General features: G+C 34.6%; 1 protein-coding gene across 3 annotated transcripts in view; it reads right to left on the reverse strand.

The window, feature by feature from the left end:
* The window catches only part of SLK (STE20 like kinase), a 41691-nt gene continuing 22736 nt past the window's right edge, over positions 1 to 18955 (reverse strand). The window contains exons 10-20 of one of the 3 annotated variants that reach the window (XM_058187641.1): positions 16894 to 18345; positions 15703 to 15833; positions 15315 to 15438; positions 13923 to 14102; positions 11995 to 12087; positions 5938 to 6067; positions 5330 to 5454; positions 5033 to 5221; positions 4544 to 4669; positions 3273 to 3386; positions 1 to 2510 (exon numbers count right to left, since the gene is read on the reverse strand). In XM_058187641.1, the coding sequence (XP_058043624.1) occupies positions 2364 to 2510; positions 3273 to 3386; positions 4544 to 4669; positions 5033 to 5221; positions 5330 to 5454; positions 5938 to 6067; positions 11995 to 12087; positions 13923 to 14102; positions 15315 to 15438; positions 15703 to 15833; positions 16894 to 18345 (2811 nt within the window). In that variant the 3' untranslated portion in view covers positions 1 to 2363. Of the gene's footprint in view, positions 2511 to 3272; positions 3387 to 4543; positions 4670 to 5032; positions 5222 to 5329; positions 5455 to 5937; positions 6068 to 11994; positions 12088 to 13922; positions 14103 to 15314; positions 15439 to 15702; positions 15834 to 16893; positions 18349 to 18955 lie in introns of all 3 variants that reach the window. The other 2 variants (XM_058187639.1, XM_058187642.1) reach the window with 2 other exon arrangements.

Here is an 18955-nt window from a genome sequence, read left to right on the forward strand (position 1 = left end):
ATTATTTAGGCTTTTTATTCTGTCATCCAACTATCATATTTCTTGACGTATTAGTGAGTTGTTCTTAAGAACCGTCTTCCACCAGTTGGATCATATAGCCAATTTGATATTATGTTCCAATAGGATAACAGCACTGTGACTGAAAAACAGAAAACTTTTCAAATTAGAATAGGAAACTATGGGTCCAGGTTGATATCCAATCCAGATTTCCTGTCATGATGTCAAAGAAACATGTGGCAATGAAGAAAGACCTGAAATAGACAACTGAAGACATAATAGGGGGTCAATGGAGCTCAAACCCAATTTATGTCATGAAATTGTAACTATACTGAAATAGATCTCCTAAGAAGAAAGCCCCACCACAGATAATCGTTAACGTGGGAAAATACCAAGCAGTATTAATTAATGTAATCCAAATGTTGATTATCTAGTTCAACATATAGATGGTATTTAATAAACTCCCACAAAACACCACACACCAAAAGGAAAATATTCAGATTAGCAATGCCTCAATTTGTACATTTCAGAATTCTGCCTTAATCATGCTGTCCAATTATTTGATTCTGAACAAATTCAGGTTTTGTTTTATCTCCAGAAAGCAGATGTATTAACTACCAGAAATGACTGAAAAAATAAACCCAAATAAGAAAAATGAATACAGAAACACAACATTCTTCGAAGGAGTCAATGGACTTTAGATTTTTTAAAGCAGACTTATATGTTGATTAAACAGAGAGAATTTAATGTTACAGTCAGTACTAGTTGTTTCACAAGGTGAAGTTTTAAAAAAAGTAAAAGTTGATGGGTATTTTTTCATCTATGCAGTTCTGAAAAAAAAATTAGGATGCAATACAGCAAACATAACACTCTAGTAACATATAAAAGAATTTACAACCTGGTGCATGTTACATATTTATAAAATAAGATATCAGATATTAAAGCTAGCTATACATTGCAAGCAAAATTATTATTTCCGATGAGCAGAATTTAACTGAAAATATGCACCTTCAACCTACACTTATTATATTGAAGCAATTGAACAACTGAATAAATCAAACTTAGCATCTGAATTCAGTAGCAAGTATTGATCACATTTCCATTAAGGCAGTCTGCATTTTTTAAAAATCTGTTTCCTTTGTATAAAAGGTAACCAATTTTGCCTTTAATGAAAGATAGCAAAATATGAAAATGCTTGGATGATAATCCAAAATTAGCTATTAAAGGATTAGGCTATAGAGGATATTTATATTACAAACTTAATTTTGGCATATCAAAAGCAATAGCTTTTGATATGGTTCAGTTCTGAAAACTTGCTTTATTGAATGCAAGATAAATCTCTTTCCCATCCCCAACAAAAAATAAATTACAGTGGAGCTATGAATTTTAGAAATAAACTATCTACCTACTTCTTAGCAAATGAAGTAGTAGATTAAACTGTCTTAGTACTTAACATAAATCCTTCACTCAATGTACATACTGAAATTTTACAAAAAGATCATTCATATCCGGAAATCAAAACATTAATTTGTAAGGACAAGGGCAGTCAAAGACTGCAGCATTGAAATTTGATAATGCTGATATGATCATCTAACCCTGCTCTTCTTGTGGTCATGCAGAGCTTCAAGGGGAGTGAAAATTAATGCATTTCCCCACTTTTAAAAAGATAAATTCTACAATTTCAATTCATTTTGTAGAATATTACTAGCCAAATAGAAAATTGAAAAGAGGAGGGGAGAGACTATAAACTGTACATTTTAAAAGTTGAGCAGGAATGCTCAATTTAAGAATTTGACAAACACTGTCACTGTAACAGCAACCATTTATATTGATATCAACAGTTTACTATGTGATAATCACAAACCTTTTATAAAAGAGCAGGGTGTTTAATTGTTTCAGGCACTGAATAAAATGAGGCTGGAGAGCTGTTGCCTCATAAACAAGATTTGGTTGAATTAGCAGTACTGACTTTGTCTAAGAATCATCTGTATTTAATTCTTGGGACACTGCAGATGATCATTAAATGGCTAGGCTTTCTTCCCAGTGCAAATATATTGGATATATAGTTTTTAGATCAGTTTTCAAACAGGTATATATTTCTGAAACACATTATACCATATTCTGTTTTAAGAACACCTTCTGTGCTTCTAATTTCAATTGTTTTCCAGCATTTAAACAAAAGAAAGCAAAAGCAAAGAAGGAAAATTCTGAAATCTTGATTGTCTTTGCTGAAAGTGGATAAAGTTTGACAGAGTATGTGTTGTGTGTTGTGTGTTGTGTGTGTGTGTGTGTAAATACAGAAACAGAATATGGTAAACTGCCAATGTCAACAGCACACTGAAAGCCACCTCACAGAGGTTCAACTGTTATGATCCTGTGGAATGCAGGCTAGGAATTGGGTAGAATTTAGAAATCCGGCTTTGAGTTGAAGGATTAAGGCATTCAGATTCTCCAGACATTTTAAAGAAAACTTCTTGTTCTTGGAGTTTCCGGGCAAATTCCTCTTCTAATGTCTAGTGGTTAAACACAGAAAAACAAATAACTTTAGGATTTTTCTAGATGTATAGAAGACATTGTATAAAACTATCTTGAAATATTGCAATAGTTTATTAAATCAAGGAATAATTGGGGGAGGGGGAAAGCACTAATGATTTCTTGACACACAGGCATGTATGTTTTATTATTTACACAAAATATCCTTATATTTTAATGTATCTTATTATCTAAAACTTATTTTTAGACATAATCAGCAAAACTAGCTTACTCTCCCCAGTTCCCTTCCAAGGTCTTTCCATATTTTTCTCAAGATTCTAATCTGAATTTATAGTTCAATTACCACGAAAATATAAAGGTAAAAAATATGTAAATAACAATTATTCTAATTTTTTCATACTGTTAATATTCAGTAGAAAATATTTTTAATCTGCTTTGTCTCTGTAGCTTCTAGGGTGGGTATCTATCTATCTCTCTATCTTTCTATCTCTCTATCTCTCATTTATCTATCTATCTTATATAGTATTTCAACATTTGTACTAGTATGTAACTATAAAAATATACACTTTTTCCAGTAAGAATCGGAATCAGAATATCAAAACACACTGGATCACTAAATAGAAAAACAAATTATTTGAAATAGTGTAGGGTTTCCTGCCTAAGCAGGGGTTTAGACTAGAAGATCTCCAAGGTCCGTTCCAACTCTTATTATATTCTAAATACTTCTCTTCAAGATATAGCATTCTGTTTAGATTTCTGTATTTTCCAATTTGAAGTTTTACCTTCTTCCTAGGTCTTAGTTTCTCTCTCCATTCCTTAAGCTCTTGGCTATGTTCTTCATCCAGCTCTTTTAATTTTTGAGTCTCATGTTCGACCAGTAGATGGCATTTCTCATTCTGAAAGTAGGATATAATTTAGTAAATCAAACCAGATGGTATAGCCATTTGGTTACAGGTATATGCTGACTTAATTTTTAAATTAGATTTAGTCTGGATGTTACTGCCATTCAGACCACAGATGAGATGAGAAGGCACTGAAAAATCAGTTGTCACTGTTTTAAATTGAAATCTAATAAAAAATAGAGTTACCTGAGTTTAGCACTCTATTAGAAATAATCCAGAACACTATTTCAACAAGATCAGTTAATGAGAGGTGACATTCAGATTATGTTCTGTCTCCCCTTCCACGTCACGGAGAAACGTGAGTTTCACAGTCCTTTTATTGACACAGACCTGATTCTTCTATAGGAAGCACAAGGCTTGGCAGCGACCGTGCAGAGGCCTGCCAAGTTCTGAAGTCTTAATCTCGGACAGAGATAAAAGCACTCGTGTCCCAGTCCCGTTGCCAAGCTGACAGGAAAGAAAGGCCTTTAACTCCCAATCGACCGAGCTGCAACACACGCTGGGTAGTTTTTTGTCCGTCACGAAGCCCAGCGGCAGCTCCACCCGCTTTTATCCCCTATGGGGTGTGGCTCCGTGACTCAGCACTCTCTGAGCCTGCCACACCTTTTCCTCTGTTGCGCATACTTATCTTTACATCGCTGCCTCAGGTCGATCCAGGATTGATCATCAGTAGCTGGGACTTGGGGTGTTGCCAGGGAGGAGGAGGAGGGTCCGGGAGTGGGAGGCCTTGTCAGCTCCTCCTCCTGGCCTGCAGCTGGAACTTGGGGTGGTGCCAGCGAGGAGGGTCCTGGCGAGGGAGGCCCTGCTGGCTCCTCTCCCTCACTCGCCAAGTCACTCTCCTCCATGAGGCTCGGGGGCCGGCGCCACAACAGATTAAAGTTTTTAGGTACTGTTTAATACAATGTTTTATTGACTACTTTCACATTTCTTGGAAAAATAGTGGCATAGAATTATTGCTTTAAGATAAGACATTTATTCCCAGGTCAACTGTTAGATGAGTATTGCAAAAGCCCTTTTCAAATAGAAGAGTTCCATGTAAACAATTAACATAAATGACACTATAGATGTATAATATTTAAATACCATTCCACGCACAATATACAACAGTACACTTCTGTACTACAAACCAATCAACATTTTATATAACTGACCTGCAGCTGGTGCAATTCTCTAATGTTAGCTTCACACTGCAATTGAAGATCTCGCATCTGATTTTCGTGTTTCTGAAGTTGAGCCAATCTTTCATTTTTTTGCCTCTTTTCTTCTTGAACAGCAAACTTGTACACAAATAGAATTTAAATTAAAATAAGACTTACTACTTTTATATTTAATCATATACACGTTACATAATATACAGTATAGTAATAACATGCACCTGTTACATCTATTTACAAAACAATTTCTGGTAATTTGGGTTATAGTATCTTGTAATTTTCATAAACTATCAAACCTATAACGTTCCCAATCTTCAATAGTTAATTGTTCCAAATTCATTCAAACTGTCAAAAGAGTCAAGAGTTTCATAGAAATTGCTATTAGATTAAATGTAATACTTTTGAACTCTGGAAAAGATTATCAGTTTCACAGAACTTACACTCTCACTCCCAAAGATAATTTAAATTAATATTATTGCTTCTTACCTGCTTGATCTTTTCACGATCTTGGTCTGGAGTGCTTGAAGAGTTAATTCTGAGGCTTTTCTTAAACATGGCCATTCTTGTTTTGGCTTCACTACGCTGGATTTTGGGCAATCGAGCTTTTTCCTGCGTATGTTTGTTTTTCAATTCTTCAATCAGTCGTTGGTTGTATCTCTGCATTTGTTCAGTTTCCTTAAAAACAGATAAATGTTCATTATTAAAAGGCATGCCAGCCAAATAGTAAAGGCACTTCCCTAAACATTAGGTTAAATAAAAAAACCAAATTAAAATTACACTAACTTTTTCATGCCGTTTAAGCAGCTGGTGTCTCTGCATGAAGTACTGATCCTTCAGCTGCTGTTTCAGCAGCTGATGTTTTTCTTGCAAGTGTCGCTCTTCAATTTCCCATATTGCAGCTTCCCTGGCTAGAATGGAAAAAATGGCTTCTGAGACTGCTGAGAAAAGGAACTCCAAAACAGGTCTTCTGCAACTTCTGTACGTCATACAGTGATTTAATTAATGAAAATCCCAAGTAAAATACTATATTGGTATTAAATTAAGAAGGAATTATTTCCAAAATATTTTCCAACCAAGACTTGAACTGACACACCTATAGATTTGTCATATAAGAAAATGGCTTTGAAAGAGGATTTTGTGTATCATTGTTTTCTGTTTGGGAAAGAGCACTTTCATTTGAATGAACTTTATTTAAAGTTCACTTACAGTCTTTCCTGGTTTCCCACTTGTATCAAAAAGACAGAAATTTAGGACGTCAGTCCATAAAATAAATAAAATAAATATTCTTACTCATTTTCATGGGGTTTCAGTAATACAGGATGGATGGAGCCCCTAATCCTACTATGAACTCATAAAGGCTCAGTTCAACTATGAGAAAAAAGAACAAATACCTCTCATGAGTTGCTGCTTGTTGTTAAGACAATCTCGTTCAATGGTCGCTAGCTCTATTTTCTGCTGCTGAATTATTTTTTTTAATGATGCATCCAGTTCTTGTTGTTGTTTCTGCACAAACTCTTGCTCCTGTTAAAATGAGTCCAAATTCAGTAATTACACAGAGTTCAAAAAAATGTTGATTTGCATCCCATAGTAGCTCCAAGTAGCACTGAAGTCTCAAAAGCATTGTGTAAGGAGAATTACACTAATAGAAAGACATTAACAATAGACAAAAGGCCACCTAACAGTTTCATAAATAACGGGGCTATGAATAGGGGCTTCCTTTTTTCTAAAGGTTAATTAATAGTTTATAGAAGATGTGCTGAACCTTTCAGATTTTGCTGAACCTTTCAGATTTTGCAACTTGCAGTTTGAGAAGCATGGCTAAGAGTGATGGCTGCTACATGCTACAGTTCAATGTTTCAACTATCCTCAGTTTTCAGAGGGCTTCCTGCAAATACCCAATCCAATAGATGAAAATGGATGGATGGATGGATGGATGAATGGATGGACGGATGAAGACACAAACACGCACAAACACACTTAATGACTTGTAAAATTTATCTCAACTCTAAGTGAGTAATTTATCTGAAATCCATCTGATGTATTTATAGGTTTTACAAGCAAATTGCTTCATGTTGTCATATGGCTAAAGAAAAACACAAACTGAAAATATAGCAATGAACTAATCAAGACCTTCAGTTTTCGCATATAACATTATTAAAATGTTACACAAGTGTTTATAAACTCATCAAATTTGCAGATGACACCAAGCTGGCAGGAATAGCCAACACTCCAGAAGATAGGCTCAAATTACAGAAAGATCTTGACAGACTTGAACATTGGGCGCTATCTAACAAAATGAAATTCAACAGTGAAAAAAGTAAGGTTCTACATTTAGGCAAAAAACAAAACAAAATGCACAGGTACCATATATGTGGTACCTTGCTCAAGTGGACAACCATTTAGATATGAGCCAGCAGTGTGCAGCTGCTGCAAAAAAAGCCAACACAGTTCTGGGCTGCATAAACAGAGGGATAGAATCAAGATCACGTGAAGTGTTAGTGCCACTTTATAATGCCTTGGTAAGGTCACACTTGGAATACTGCATTCAGTTTTGGTCGCCATGATGTAAAAAAGATGCTGAGACTCTAGAAAGAGTGCAGAGAAGAACAACAAAGATGATTAGGGGACTGGAGGCTAAAACATATGAAGAACGATTGCAGGAACTGGGTATGTCTAGTTTAATGAAAAGAAGGACTAGGGGAGACATGATAGCAGTGTTCCAATATCTCAGGGGCTGCCACAGAGAAGTGGGAGTTGGGCTGTTCTCCAAAGCACCTGAGGGTAGAACAAGAAGCAATGGGTGGAAACTGATCAAGGAAAGAAGCAACTTAGAACTAAGGAGAAATTTCCTGACAGTTAGAACAATTAATAAGTGGAACGACTTGCCTGCAGAAGTTGTGAATGCTCCAACACTGGAAATTTTTAAGAAAATGTTGGATAACCATCTGTCTGAGATGATGTAGGGTTTCCTGCCTGGGCAGGGGGTTGGACTAGAAGGCCTCCAAGGTCCCTTCCAACTCTGTTGTTATTATTATTATTATAGTTCTCATAGTTACCAATCAAACTAAATTTTAATTGGTGTGGTAGATGAGAGAAGATATGACCAATAAATATTGGGGTGAACTAAAAATGAGAATTGCTTCATAACAGGTTTATTGAGATCAATTCAGCCTTTTGTCCTGAAAATCTTCAGATGGGTATTTTTGTGGATCACTGACAGACACAGCAAACCTTCTTGCCACAGCTCGCATTGATGTACCATCCTGGATGAGCTGCACTACCTGAGCCTACGCTCCATCCACCAACCCACGTTGCACCACAGACTGTCCAGGAGTTGGGGGATGCTTTAGTACAGGTGTGGGAGGAGATCCCTCAGAAGATCATCCGCCACCTCATCAGGAGCATGCTCAGGCATTGTAGGGAGGTCATACAGGCAGATGGAGACCACACGCACTACTGAGCCTCATTTTGACTTGTTTTAAGGACATTACATCAAAGTTGGATCAGCCTGTAGTGTTGTTTTCCAATTTAATTTTGAGTGAAACTCCAAATCTAGACCTCCATGAGTTGCTCAATTTGATTTCCATTGATAATTTTTGTGTGATTGTGTTGTCAGCACATTCAACTATGTATTGAAGAAAGTATTTAATAAGAATATTTCATTCATTCAGATCTAGGATGTCTTATTTTTGTGTTCACTTTATTTTTTTGAGCAGTGTATATAGGACAGTGTTGTCGAAACTTTTCGGCACCGACTGCCAAAATGGGAGCATGTGTGTGCAGGGGAGAACCAGAAACTGGAAGAGCAGCTCCCCAGTGCGCATGCGTGAGAATGCTGGAAACCGGAAGAACAGTTCCCTGGCATACATGTGTGCACTGGGAAGCTGTGCTTCCAGTTTCTGGCGTGCACTTGCATGCTGGTTACTTGGTCTTCTAGTTGCTGGTGGGCATGTGCGTGCAAAGATCAGCACATGAGTGCACCGGAAAATGGAAGCTCAGCTTCCCGGCAGGCGCATATGTGCCAAGAAGCTATTCTTCTGGTTTCCGGTGCTCCTGCACATGTGAAGACCAGCTGGCCGGCACGCATGTGCACGCTGGAACCCGGAAGGGCAACAAGTGACGGCTGGCATGCCCAGAGAGATGGCTTTGCATGCCACTTCCTGCATGAGTATCATAGGTTCGCCATCACGGATATAGGAGATTCTCCCAGACAAGCATCAAAATTTTTCAGACTGCCACAGAAAAATTATGCCATTCCTGTGAAATGTTTCTACAAAGCTATTCCACCCACAACTAGAAATGGTTAAGAAACAGATGTCAGAATAGAACAGGTTTGCACCCATACTTCATATGAAATTATTACCCCTGCTTTTTATGTAGCTTCTTATCTAAAAATGTTCCTGCATATTAAAGGAATCTGTAATGTTTCTGGATCAATAAACACAATTGGCAACAGAGCACCATGGAATAATGGCAAGCAAAGAGATGAAGAACCTGAATGGAAATTATTTAACACAAAAAGGCTATTTCTTTTACCTTACAGTTCTCTTGTTTGACTTCTCTGTAACAGTTTAAAAGCATTTAAGCAAAACATTTGAATATGTAAATGTCATAAGAGTATGATTATTATCTGCTAGATAATTCTGCAAATGAATAATCAGAACTTCTGAAGTTCTTCAGAAAAAAAGAACTTTATGACCACCTGTTACAGAAGATCAATAATGACTGTATAAATGCAACTCTCTAATATTAACAGAGAGATTGCCTATAACTAAGTATGCAATGTTATTAAAGCTCAGGAATAAAAGGCCATGTCAAAATTTTGTATTGCAAAGCAATATACAGATAAGATACAAGCCCTTCTTAAACCTCTAACTACTATCTAAAAGGAAGGGTGGAAAAAGTACCAAAAAAGGTGGGAATAAGGGTTTTTCTTTGTCCTATAATCAAAAAATAGAACTGTTATTAGGTAAAGAGGGAAATGCACTGTCAAATTATATCTACAAGCACTCTGAAGAATAGCCAAGTTTCACAGCACACAGAGGGAACAATAATAGCTCACTTTTACACATGTGCTGAAAATTGGTCTAATTTGTTCTATTAATTTCTTTGTGTACATTAATGTTTTATATAGTGATTTAAATAAAAATAATTTTAACAGCACATGTATGTAAGAGAAAAAAGAAAGAAAGCCAACACGACAGGGGTCATATGCTTTTTATGGGTATATGGACTTACATCCTGCATTACTGCACTGAAGAGAGCAGATGAGGACAACTGAAATGACTGAATCATAATCTGAGCAATGGCCTGTGGAGCAGAATACAATGTACTTCCCGTGTGAAAATAACCACAAACAAAGCATTTCAACACTAAACAGAAGCAAAACATCAAAAGAACTTACAATTTCTGCAACCACCTCTTTACCAGGCAGTATTATAACAAACAATTCATCTTTATTTATAATACAGTATTTCTAAAGCACTGTTTATACTTATTGTCTCAAATGAGCATTTATGCATGCAGGCACCCGTCACAGACTAAATGAGAAAAAAGAATAATCATCACTATGTATTTTCCTACACCTAATACTCAATAACACCTCAAGCTTCTCATTCACACCTCGTAACTTTACTTGCTGTGTTAAAAGTATTATCTTTTCTAATAATTCTAATAATTTAAGGAGTGCAATTACAAGACAGTCACACAAAAAGGACAACTTACCAAATTCACCATCTATGGAAAAGTAATTATTAGTAAAGTAAAAGGTATGATTAAAAGCAGGATTCTGCTTGATGGATGGGATGGGAAGGTTCAGCAATTTAGCTGTCTTAACACAAATTTCAGCAATGTCTAAGTTTTCTCTATCTTGCTCTAAATACTTCAGTGTTTTTTATGATTATCATCCCCTCAATTCCTATTGTTTAGAAGAGTAAAGACACAGCTGTTCACCAGGTCTTCATACTCTTTTCAAGCTTTTAGAGGAGAGGAAGATCCTTCACTTCATTGCATTTGCTATCTTTTATCGTTCTTTTAAATCATGTATTGATTTTATTGAAATTTCTGTGTTTTTGTGAGCCACCCAGAATCATGGAGAATTGGGTCACATATAAGTTTAATAATAAATCATTATTTAATATTATGATCCTACTGGGAAATTAAATTTTCTCTCCATTTACTAAATAGCATATATAATAAAATATAAACTTAAACATATTGTCTATGCAATGAATATAGAGAAAATCCCCTCTGAGAGATCCAGATGTTGCAAGGATGAAAAGAACATCTGGCTACCTATCCAACCAGATAATGCATGTAGCCAACAGAAGCCATGCTAGAAAGTAGTGGATGTGGAACTCACGCTAGACAGCTGCAGTGGAGATTGTGTTTTAGGTTGCAGATTTGCAATTATTCAGATTTCTTCCATAAATTTGTTCTGAGGTATTTGCTTGTGCAAGAGTTAGGGTTTCCAGCAACTGACTGGAACATTGGTCTTCAAAAAGGAACTGTTCATTCCTTTCCTGTTTTATTTTCAACACTCAACCTTGCTGTATATAATAATAATTTCATGGCCTACCGGTGCTCATTCTGCAAAAAGGAACTAGTCTTTGGCAGATGCTTCTCTGAGAAATCAAATAACTGAAGAGCTTGTCCTTTACCTGCTTACTGACAAATCAACAGCAGAGGGGTTTGATAACATAATATAATCAGCTGCCTCCAGGAGTTTTGAGATTGATGCACCAGGATTATGGAAAGAGGATTCAGGACTTGTCTCATTGGAACTAGTGCAGCCCAAGCTACCATTGTCCTATATGTGTATGCAAGCCAGCTACACTCTAATTGCATGTAATTGTATCAGAAGTATTCTTCAGCATGAAAAGTTAATGATATTAGCTACCATTTAACATCAAAAGTTGGACTACAGATACAGCAATCTCAATGCAAATTTTGTTTCAAACAGAAAAAATATCGAAATATACCATCTCCAGCAGTATATATTGGAAGAAAGCTTTGGTTATCTTGTTCATAAATATGCACCTAATTAACACCAGGATCACTGCCTGGCATTATAGATTTCAGTGATTAGAGATTTTTTAAAAAGGTAAGCAAAATCATAACAATTACCTTTCCATTATTTTTGATACTAAAAGCTTTAGTTAAAGTAGATGTAAACTTTATATGTCAGACCTTTTAATATGCAACATAAACTGAATTTTAATTACTTTGGATGCTGTTCTATACATAACTACAAATTTCTTAAATAGAAACATTTTTACATTGCTATTTTAACATTAAATCTATACCTTTATCTGCAGTTCTGGGAAAGAAATCCCTACCAATGAATAGATTCCTTCAGAGGTAAATATGCCCAATCATTATCAAACTATTAAAGCAATGCAAACAAAGCTGGTTTGGAGGATTTAGAAGCAGGAAGCTGCTATGGTTACCTGAGCATGCTGGGTTTGAGTAAGCTCCTCTTTCTTGCGTTTCATGAGCTCTTTTCTCAGCTCTTTTGGTGCTTTCTCCACTTCATTAAAAACCTACAGTGCACAAGCATGCAGAATGTGGGGAAAATAACCCTTTTTCTCCCCAGCAAGCATTTATGGTGAATGAAGAGGAGCAATAAGCATTCAGAAGATGTTACAAATGCATGCAAAGCCGGAAGAGTTAGCTTGTGAGAAAATGGAGGAAGGAGTGTACATGCACGAAGTATTTATTGATTCCATTCCAGAAAAAAGTGCACATGCCAATAGCAGCCTAACAACTAATCTCTGTTTGCATCCAAGTACTAATAAACTGCTTCCATAGTTAATTTTTATGCAGTAGGGACAGTAATTAAAATAGAAAGCTTTTTGAAATGACAATAGAAAGATTTTGTTTTTCCAAATAATAAAACATATGGACTAAAACAACAACACAAGAGCAGTTACGTCTCCACTTGTCATATAAAAGTACAGATAATAGTTGTTAAAAGAACAACTTGTATGAAAAATCATGATCATCTCAAAAGTGATATTCAAATATCATTGGAAAAATAAATCAAATAATTTTATACTGGAGCTAAAAAGGCCATGTAGGCCATCAAGTCCAACCCTTTATTCAGTACAGAAACCAAATTAAAATACTTCTGATGGATGGACTGTCTAGCTAACCAAGATTAAATTACTATTTTTAAACTTAAAGCATCCATGGGAAATAAAGCCCAAATCACCACATGCTATTCCTGTTTCTACGAGTGTATTAAAACTTTAACCAGCTTTCCCCTTTGAGATCCAATCACCGTTAGAGACTCAAAGTGCAAGAAATTTAGCAAAAGAAAGAAGTTAATATTAAACAATTTAAAAAAACAACAACTAAATGTAATAGTATTGCAATAATATCAGTTAGCATAAGAACAATGGTATTAAACAACTTATAATAAAATATATCAAAACAGAGGGGCAAGAAATTTCTGATGTGATTATACGGTATCATTTTCTGGAGGTAATAATATAATAGTCTAGTAATCATCTGGGCTGTGGGGATTTTGGAGAAAAGTAGTATTTTGTCAAAAACGGTAATAAAAAAGTGAAATATTAATGAGTCAGACAATCAACAAAAATTCAGAAAATAAGATGAGATACAATTCCTTCATTTCACATAATTTTGGCCTTTCTTTAAGTAAGGTACAATATATTCAAATACTGAGTTAAGTTGCTTGAGACCGAGAATTTTTTACCATTTAAACTGGATAAGGGTCAAATAAAACCAAAATGGTAAATTTAACCACTATTTTAATTTTTAAAATGATTCTAGTAACATATTCCATAACAATCCCTTTTCTATTTCATGCAGATATCAATTCTGCAGTTTTTCCTACCAAATTATACTGAAATGTAAAACTGTTTTATATTGCATGTAGGGTAATCTAAGAGGAAAAAACACATCTACAGCACATTATTTTTGATTCTTCTGATAAGATAATCATCCTGCTTACATATGCACAAAATTTTAAAAATTCTGTTGTGATGTATTTATTGAATCTCCGTGACTTTTACCTGTAATTATGTTACAAAGCGGCCAATTGAAAAAATCTTAATAATTAGCCACATGCAATATTCATAAAAGTACATGTGCAAAATCTCTCTGAAAACAGTTCTAGCAATTATTCTGAATAACATAAACAAAAATTCTATCAAAGGTCTTGACTAAATAATACTTTTTACTACTCCAAATACAGTGAAGCCCATCATAATTTATTATTGAAAATAAGGTGTTGCAGACCCTAAGTATGCACTGACTGTGTATGCACAGTTATAACATATGGAATGAAAATGTAAACATCACTAAGGCCAAAAACATTCACCGTATTTTCTAAATTATTTAAAGGCTTTACCTCTTTCTTTTTGTTTTTCAGCATATTTTGAAACTTGGATAATTCTTTTTCTTGTTCTGCTTTGATGCGCTTAGCTTCATCACGTAAACGATTTGTATGTTCCTGTTCTAAGCGCTCTATTGTCTGTTTTTGTTGTTTTTCTAGGTTTTCAATTTCCTGGTCATATTGTCGCTTCTTGCTCTAAAAAAATAACAGGAATATGTAGGAGAAAATGAGGCAGAACCAGGGGGTGGAGTCAGGAGAAGACTCAACCTGGAATTTTTATGTGTCACGAATCCTCTCAGCCCATACTCCCCCATCCCCCAATATTGTTGATTCTCATATCAGGCACAAAGATAAGAGTGGGGATGGCACATAGAATGAGAATGCAGTTTCTTTCCTATAAACAAATATCTATTTTAGATATTTAGAAAGACAAAACCAATACATTCTGATATACTCTTCTGAAAGAAGTTTTAAAACAAAACAAGAAATCTCATGAAAAATAGTAATCTTTGGTAACTGCTTGAATCCTTTATTAAATTTGTAAAATGATTATTAAGTGATAGCTTGTAAATGGAAGGGGAGAAAACACCATCTGTTAACAAGGCATTTTTTCTCTGTCTTAACTCATTTGTATAAGTAATTAAATTCAAGTACTTAAATTCAATAAAATAGTGATTCTAATAAAAATTGTTTCTAGATTTTGCTGAAATCATTAGTATATTTAGAACTGAATCAGCAGAAGTAAATCTCTTACTCAGCAAGACGGGGAACATGACATGCAAAAACATACATTTTTTCATTTAGGTCAAGCAATTCTGAAATGGTTTTATCCCACCCAACCCCCCAATTTTAAAATCATATTTACGACAACTGTACTTGTTTGTTCACAAGTTGTGTACTTCTTCTACATTTATTTTTAAGATAAAAACGCTATAGTTTTTATATTATTGAAGAAATGTTGCTACATTTACCCCAGTTTTTATAATACTGATATTATCTTCTCTATTATCAGCACTTTTCCTGTGGCGTGTATCAGATGGGAGTGTAGCATCATGAACAATATCATGTTCCTACTTTCATTTAAGGACCACTTCTTCATAAAAATCAAGACTCTGTTTAGCAGTAGCACTGTATGAACAGATAATATTGGATTAAGTTCTTTAGAAGTACAAACCCTGTGCTTATTTTCAAAATGACAATTTATCACACTTGTCTTTTATTCCTTTCATTGTAACTATCTCCTTTTCCATTCCTTTTCTTCTACCAATTAGATTTCCTGCCCTTTATAAGGAGGCATAGTTTTTACTTTAGTGGAATGTCATAATCTACTGTTTCATCACAAAGCACTAAACAGAAAATGTTGAGCTTGCCCAAAAATATAATAGCAGCAGGAAACTGGAATCTTACTGTCATTTCCTGTTCAAAGCGCCTAAACATCTGTTCTCGTTGTTGTGATAGCTTATTACTGAGTTGCTGCTGAGCTCGTTGTTCTTCTTTTTGGAGAAGGCGTAGCTCTCGTAATTCTTGACGACTGGCAGTAAGGAAGAGGGAAGCAATTTTAGAGTCATCAGTAATAAAGTGAAATTAGAAGTCTGAAGTAATATGACTAATAACTGAGGAGTGGAATTGAACTACTGAAATTTATAAGACTAAGATAATGCAAACTATTTCTTAAAGTCTATTACAGTCTACAGTATATGTGTCTGTGCAGATTTCAATGTTTGTGAGTCCATATGTGAATATGTATTAGAGATAAGGATTCTCTCTCATTTGAAATTGATATTTTAAAACTCACCGAAGATACCGAAGTTCTTCACTTTTAGAATCACTGTCAGTGACTATTTTTGAAGTAGTCACACTTACTTCTACACCATCAATAATGAATTTCCGAGTTTTCTTTAAAGTCTTCTTATGTCTTTTGGTTTCCTAAATAAAAGATGACTCATTATATTTTGATCTCTTTAAAATATGGTTTCAAGCTATTCTTTTTATAACCAAGATTAAATAAAATGTGTTTTAATATATTTCCTTTAAGGAAATTCATTTCTTCAACTAGACATTTCCTGTCTTTATATTTCTGAACATATGAATAAAATGGCAATAATTTCTTAAATAATTACTATGTACAGTAAAAATACCTGTATCAACCCTTATAAATATCTACTATTAGCTAACTATATCGCTTATTAGGTAAATCTTCTAGTGGTCACAGAGAAATAATGAATGAGATTGAAACTGTAAATTAAACATATGAAGGAAGAATGAACAAGCTAAGAAGAAAAGGAAAACCAAGTAAGTTGTGATTGGATGGACTTGCTAAAATCTTCAAAAAGACAAAGGGAAGAACTTAAAAAAAAGAAAAAGGAGAATATAAATTAGCATATATACATAGCAGAAAGGAAGATACTTGCAAGGATGGAAGGATAAGAGGAGGTAGGTATGGTAAAGGCATAAGTAAATTTCATTATAGCTGTTCTTTATCTATTGCTTTTAGTTTACTTTGCGTGCTACTTCTCACTTAGTTTCTGCAGTTTCCATAACACTGCTGATTCAGAAAGAGAAGATTAAAGAGATATCTATGTATGTAGATAATCAGATCTCCATTTTACAGGAGAAATTAAAAATCAAGTAATACCACAGAAGAGACATTATATACAGATTACATCATAAATTGTCCAATTATAACCTAAACTAAATATGACTGGAACTGTAGCTTTTAGATTTTTGTAGTATAGCAATTCTTTCCATATTCAGAATTCATTTTTTATATAAAGTTCCATACAAGCATTTGGACTAAGAGACATATAATTGATATACTGCATTAGAAGAAAACATGACTATGCAGAAATACAGAACTTGCAACATTCTAAGAACACAATGATATGGAAATTTGTAAGTAGTTATAGTAAATAGAGAAGGGACCCTCAGTCTATAATTTGCATCCATTCAAATTCAATGGGGCTTAATTTTAAATTACCACACTTACTTGTAAAGATATTGATCCACTATCTTTGTTTTTAGTGAGGAAGTTGGAAATTGACAAATTTAAATCAATGCTGCTGTTATCAGCTGTAGAACCAGTGCCTGAATCTGTATCATTTTCTTTAGCAGTTTCAGGATCAAGATATTGTGTATGTTTAATATTATTCTTTGATTTATCTTCCGTCTCATTTTCTACGCAGCTAACATTAATACTAGGTACTGGAGATGCCTCATGTTCAAGAGGTTGTTTCACTGTATCTTCAAGATGATTTTTAATAGGTAAATCACTGGAAACCACCTCAGGATCTGTGCTTATTTGAAAATTATTGTTGTGGTTTTCTTCAGCTCTGATCTCTAATTTATCACCAGGTTGAGCGTCAGAAACTTCACCTTTGGTGTCAATTTCTTCTGTTGTCTTTTCTTTTTCAGCATGTATAACATCATCCGATCCCAGCTTCTGTTTCAAGACCTCCATTTTTTTTGCAATGTTGACCACAGTTTCCTTTGAGGTGCTTCTCTGGTTAGAATCATCATAATCTCCCACTATCTGTTGCTGATCAATATCCACATCATTCTGAATAAAAGTTGGTTCAGAAGTAATTTGTCCCTGAGCATCCTCAGAAGTACACTCTGTTGGCTGTTGGCTGCTTTCACTCACTTTAATTGAATCTGTGATCTGAATCTTGGAAGTAATACCTCCCTCTTGAGAACTACTGGTATCTTCTTTTATTGGTTTCTGCTGTTTATCAAATGATTCTTCTATATCTGTCATTTCTATATTGGCATTTGCTTCATGTTTCTGGTTTTCAATTTCTTTCAGAACATCATCTTCACATTTTTCATTTCCTTGTAATTCCTTAATTGCTTTATTTTTTTCTGTTGACATTTCCTCCACGGCTTTGTTTTCCTGGATGACTATGAAATTTTGCTTTTCTTCTTGCATATCAGTCTCCTTAGAAATTGTTTCTCTAATTTCTGCACTGCTAGCTTCAATTTCAAGACTAATTTTATTTCTGCTCTCAACTGATGATTCGTTTGACAAAGCATTTTCTTTTTCTGTTTTTAGATCAGGCTTGACATTTATTATAGATAATATTGTATTGCTATCCTTTTCTTCTTTCTGTGCCATAGTGTCTTCATTCAATATTACATTTTGATCAGAATTTTTGCTCTTTTTTGCTTCTTCAACTTCATGTTGTAATGCCAATTCATTCTCTCCTTTTTCAGTATGACTCTGCTTGGCATCACTTTTGTTTTCTGTGAATACTTCATCTTCATTTCTGCCAGGCTCCATGTTTATCTTTTCTTTTTCAATTGTATCAGTACTTGTCTCTTCTGTGGATGAATGCTCTAGTCTCTCCGAAACAGATTCCAGCATAGATGCATTCTGTGAAAGCTTATCCTCTTCTGAGCTGGCAATACTGAGGTCAGATGAGGCTCGTTTATTTGCAGGTAACTGCTAAAATGGATATTGAAATCATTATTAGTTGTACATGTAATTACTTCAATTTTAAATATTCACTCTATTACTGAAGTTAAGATTATGTAGAACTTAATATAGAATTTATAGTAGAACAACTTCTTTGGATAGGCTTCTTCCCAATATGCACCTTGTGTAATCCAAATTTTCTTTGAATCTGGGAATCTATATGCATAGCTAACAGAAATATATCTTTAAATGTGCAAACTAAAAACTTCTGCATTACAGCATCTGCCTTCAGTGAGATGGGCGGCTATATAAAATTTAATAAATAAATAAATAAATAAGCACACTGTACACTTCTGAATTTGCCAACTTTCTTTAAAGGAAATGCAGCTTAGAACCCATAAGTACAAGATTACATAAGACCAAAATATGTTATGTTATTTTATTTATTCAATTTATTGGCCATCCATCATACCACTGCGTTTAACTGACACCCATTCAACTAGCTCTGATCAACTGCAACAGGAACATAAATTGTACCTGCCAATTTATTGCTAATGAAATCTAAAAATTCTTATGCTTTGGACGAATATCAGAACACTCAAAACAACATAGGACAAATCAAACAAACTAAACTCAA

Source organism: Ahaetulla prasina, chromosome 6, assembly GCF_028640845.1.
Source record: "Ahaetulla prasina isolate Xishuangbanna chromosome 6, ASM2864084v1, whole genome shotgun sequence".
NCBI lineage: Eukaryota > Metazoa > Chordata > Lepidosauria > Squamata > Colubridae > Ahaetulla > Ahaetulla prasina.